The 3293-nt window shown below is 38.1% G+C and overlaps 1 protein-coding gene across 1 annotated transcript; it reads left to right on the plus strand.

Annotated features, from left to right (window-relative positions):
* Positions 1 to 596: 596 nt before the first annotated feature.
* Positions 597 to 2265, plus strand: LOC126262405 (elongation factor Tu, mitochondrial). Its single transcript, XM_049959027.1, has one exon. It carries the CDS (start codon positions 701 to 703, stop codon positions 2069 to 2071), a length of 1371 nt encoding a protein of 456 aa, XP_049814984.1. The 5' UTR covers positions 597 to 700; the 3' UTR covers positions 2072 to 2265.
* Positions 2266 to 3293: the final 1028 nt, after the last annotated feature.

Here is a 3293-nt window from a genome sequence, read left to right on the forward strand (position 1 = left end):
AAGTTTTTTGGACATATATTCAGAATGGATAACAACGGACTAACCAAGCGGATATTCACATTACTTGATAGCTACAAATCCAATCCCGCATGGTTCACAGACTCTGGAAAGGACATGGAAAACGCTGGGATTACTATTGACACAATGCAAAACAGAACACATTTCAGAAAGGCAGTTCAAAGGGCAGAATTTCATAAGAGAAAGAAAACAACTAGACGAAAGTGGACTTAAGAAGAAAGAGAAGGATCTAAAAGGATGAAGGAAATTTGGAAACTAAGGAAATCTGATACAATGAAAAGAAGCCAAAGTTGATTCATCGTACTCTCCAAATGGGTTATTCGAAAGAAGAAGACTAACGACAAGTGCGTTACAGTAGCCTACACATTAAGTGGCAACTGTAGTGTTGCGCTGTACATGTTACTTCTTTCCAAAAATGTCAAATGGGCAAATGAAACTCGAAACCCCCTTATTTCCCCTTTCAATCCACGTTATCGACACGCCATTGCCAAATCGACATTATACTCGATTTAACACACAGTTTCCGCGATCCAATAACATATCGATTCTTCAGCGACAATCGATACAGACTACAGAATCATATTCGACAGTCGTAGCTCATGGGTTTGTTTATGTTTAGAACATGTGGGTGATAATAGTTTCTTTTTTATGTTGCGTTGTGGTTTGAGTTTGGTGCACTACAATGTCCGCAGTATTGAAAGGAGTACGCGCATTAGTGTTACAATCGACACTCCAATCGCTTGTTAACAGTAAATACTTAACGAACCGGCAACTGAGAATAGTGTTCACAGGCCACCTGTGTTTTAGATGCTACGCTAAAGCAGCCAGTGTAAAGGACAGGGAACACTGCAATATTGGAACAATTGGCCATGTCGATCACGGTAAAACGACTCTTACTGCGGCGATTACGAAAGTGCTTGAAAAAGACGGAATGTGTAAATTTATTTCCTATGACGAAATAGATAAAGCGCCAGAAGAAAAAGCTAGAGGGATTACCATCAACGCTGCACATGTAGAATACAGCACTTCAAGGAGGCATTATGCACATACGGACTGCCCGGGGCATGCAGATTTCGTTAAAAATATGATTTCTGGTGCGTCCCAAATGGATGGAGCGATTTTAGTTGTGGCTGCGACAGATGGACAAATGCCACAAACCAGAGAACATTTGTTGCTTGCGAAGCAAGTAGGCGTGAAGAACATGGTCGTTTATATTAACAAAGCAGATAAAGTTGAAGAAGACGTACTGGAGTTAGTTGAAATCGAAATACGAGAGTTGTTATCGGACTTTGGATTTGATGGAGTGAACACACCAATAATAATTGGATCGGCGCTGTTAGCACTGAAAGGAGATTCGTCAGATTTGGGGGAGCCGTCAATAAGAAAGCTACTTGACGCAATTGATGAACATGTGAAATTACCAGAACGAGACTTTAAGTCGCCTTACATGATGCCAATCGACAACGCTTTTACAGTGCCAGGCAGAGGAACTGTTGTCATAGGCACTATACAGCGGGGAATCATGAAGAAAAATAGCGATGCAGAGTTGTTAGGATTTGATGAGTGTATCAAGACATCAGTCGGTGATTTGCATATCTTTAAGAGATCAGTCCAGGAAGCAAAAGCAGGTGAAAATGTTGGTGTGTTACTAAGAGGAGTTCGTATCAACTCAGTACAGCGAGGAATGCTTTTGTGTGCCAGCAAGAGTGAAAGCTTGTGTAACCATTTTGAAGCTAAAATTTATTTTCTGTCAAGAGCAGAAGGTGGAAGAAGTAAACCCATTGTAAACAAGTATTCACAACAACTGTTTTGTAAGACATGGAACATTTTCTGTAGAGTTGATCTCCAAGATGACAAAGCAATGATAATGCCAGGTGAACATGCTACTGTATATGTCACTCTGCTGAAGAAAATGGTGATGTTAGTGGGGGATCCATTCACAATAAGGGAAAACAATGTGACTGTAGCAACTGGAATAATTACCCAGTCTTTGGGAAGTGTTCTTGTGCCAAAAGCAAATCTCAGCAAGGTTGTAGTGACCCAAAGGACGTGAGTTTAGCTTTTAAGCCTGTTTTCATCTTAGGCAAACTGTGATTAGCGTACTACTTTTTCAAGTTCAGTATTTGTTTTGCCCCTAAGAATTTTTATATATTTATGAAATTTATTTGTCATGTGAGGTGTTTGATCTTGTTAGTGGAAATATATGTGTATTTGTTTTACTTCACAAATAAAAGACTTTGCTTATCAGATGCCAGTGTAATTTTAATTTAGATTAATACACAGATATAGAGCAGTAAGATTAGGGTATATAGTGGCAGCGTACACCTCTATGTGCATTAAAATGTATGTGAGGTAGGTCTACAAACTGCATAAATTTTTTTCATGCGCTATAATTGATATTGATTTGAGTGAGACATCATTTCAGAATTATGACAACATGAATGTCAGGTAAATCACTGGAAATGAAGAAAGAGCAAAACTAGATTTTACAAAAGTTTTTAGAAAAACAGAATACAATTTGGAACATTCATCATATGGGCCATAACTGCACAGCAGTGTATATGCTGAAATGAATCTTCATGGAAAGAGCTTGACTATGACTAATGTTCCAAATCAGGAAATAGTAAGGAATGTGTGGGCATCCTGTACATCACATTTACATCAGTTTAAAATGAAAATTATTAACTGGTAGGGCTCAAATACGATATTTCCACTGCCCCGTCACCCCATCTCCAAAAAACTTTATTATTATCACGAGCTATTCTGATGTGTTGCCCAAAGCTTGGTTATGAACTGCTAGAGACAGTGAATGGGAATATGAAATCTTTGGCCTAATGCCAAACTGATTTCTAACATAGTGAGAGGATTAAGTTTTCCATTCTCATGACACACTGCATATTTCGTACTTGTCAATGTGACAACGTGTGATCCCTATTTCATGACTGGTTTACCTAACCATTTCAAACTTTGGACAGAATCCACTGGGTCAATTCTTATTCTGTTTAGTGTTCATTTCTTTATAAGCAATTAAAATAACATGGTAACATTATACAAAATGTATTTTGCTGTATTTTATGTTCATTTACTTGATATCAACAATGCTAAGCACTTGGCAGGGGTGAGGGGTTAAGGTAGGAGGTGGGCAAGACTTATAGTTGTGTTAGAATATTTGTCCTTAAAAGATAAGACCATGTAGTGATTTTAATCCTATTTGGTGTTCAGTTTTAATAAGCTTTACCTAGAGTTCCTGATAAGCTGTTCAATATAGCTATTAA

This window comes from Schistocerca nitens, chromosome 6, assembly GCF_023898315.1.
Source record: "Schistocerca nitens isolate TAMUIC-IGC-003100 chromosome 6, iqSchNite1.1, whole genome shotgun sequence".
Classification (NCBI taxonomy): domain Eukaryota; kingdom Metazoa; phylum Arthropoda; class Insecta; order Orthoptera; family Acrididae; genus Schistocerca; species Schistocerca nitens.

Coding starts and splice junctions, on each gene's coding strand:
- LOC126262405 (XM_049959027.1), top strand. CDS start 701: ATGTCCGCAGTATTGAAAGGAGTACGCGCATTAGTGTTACAATCGACA.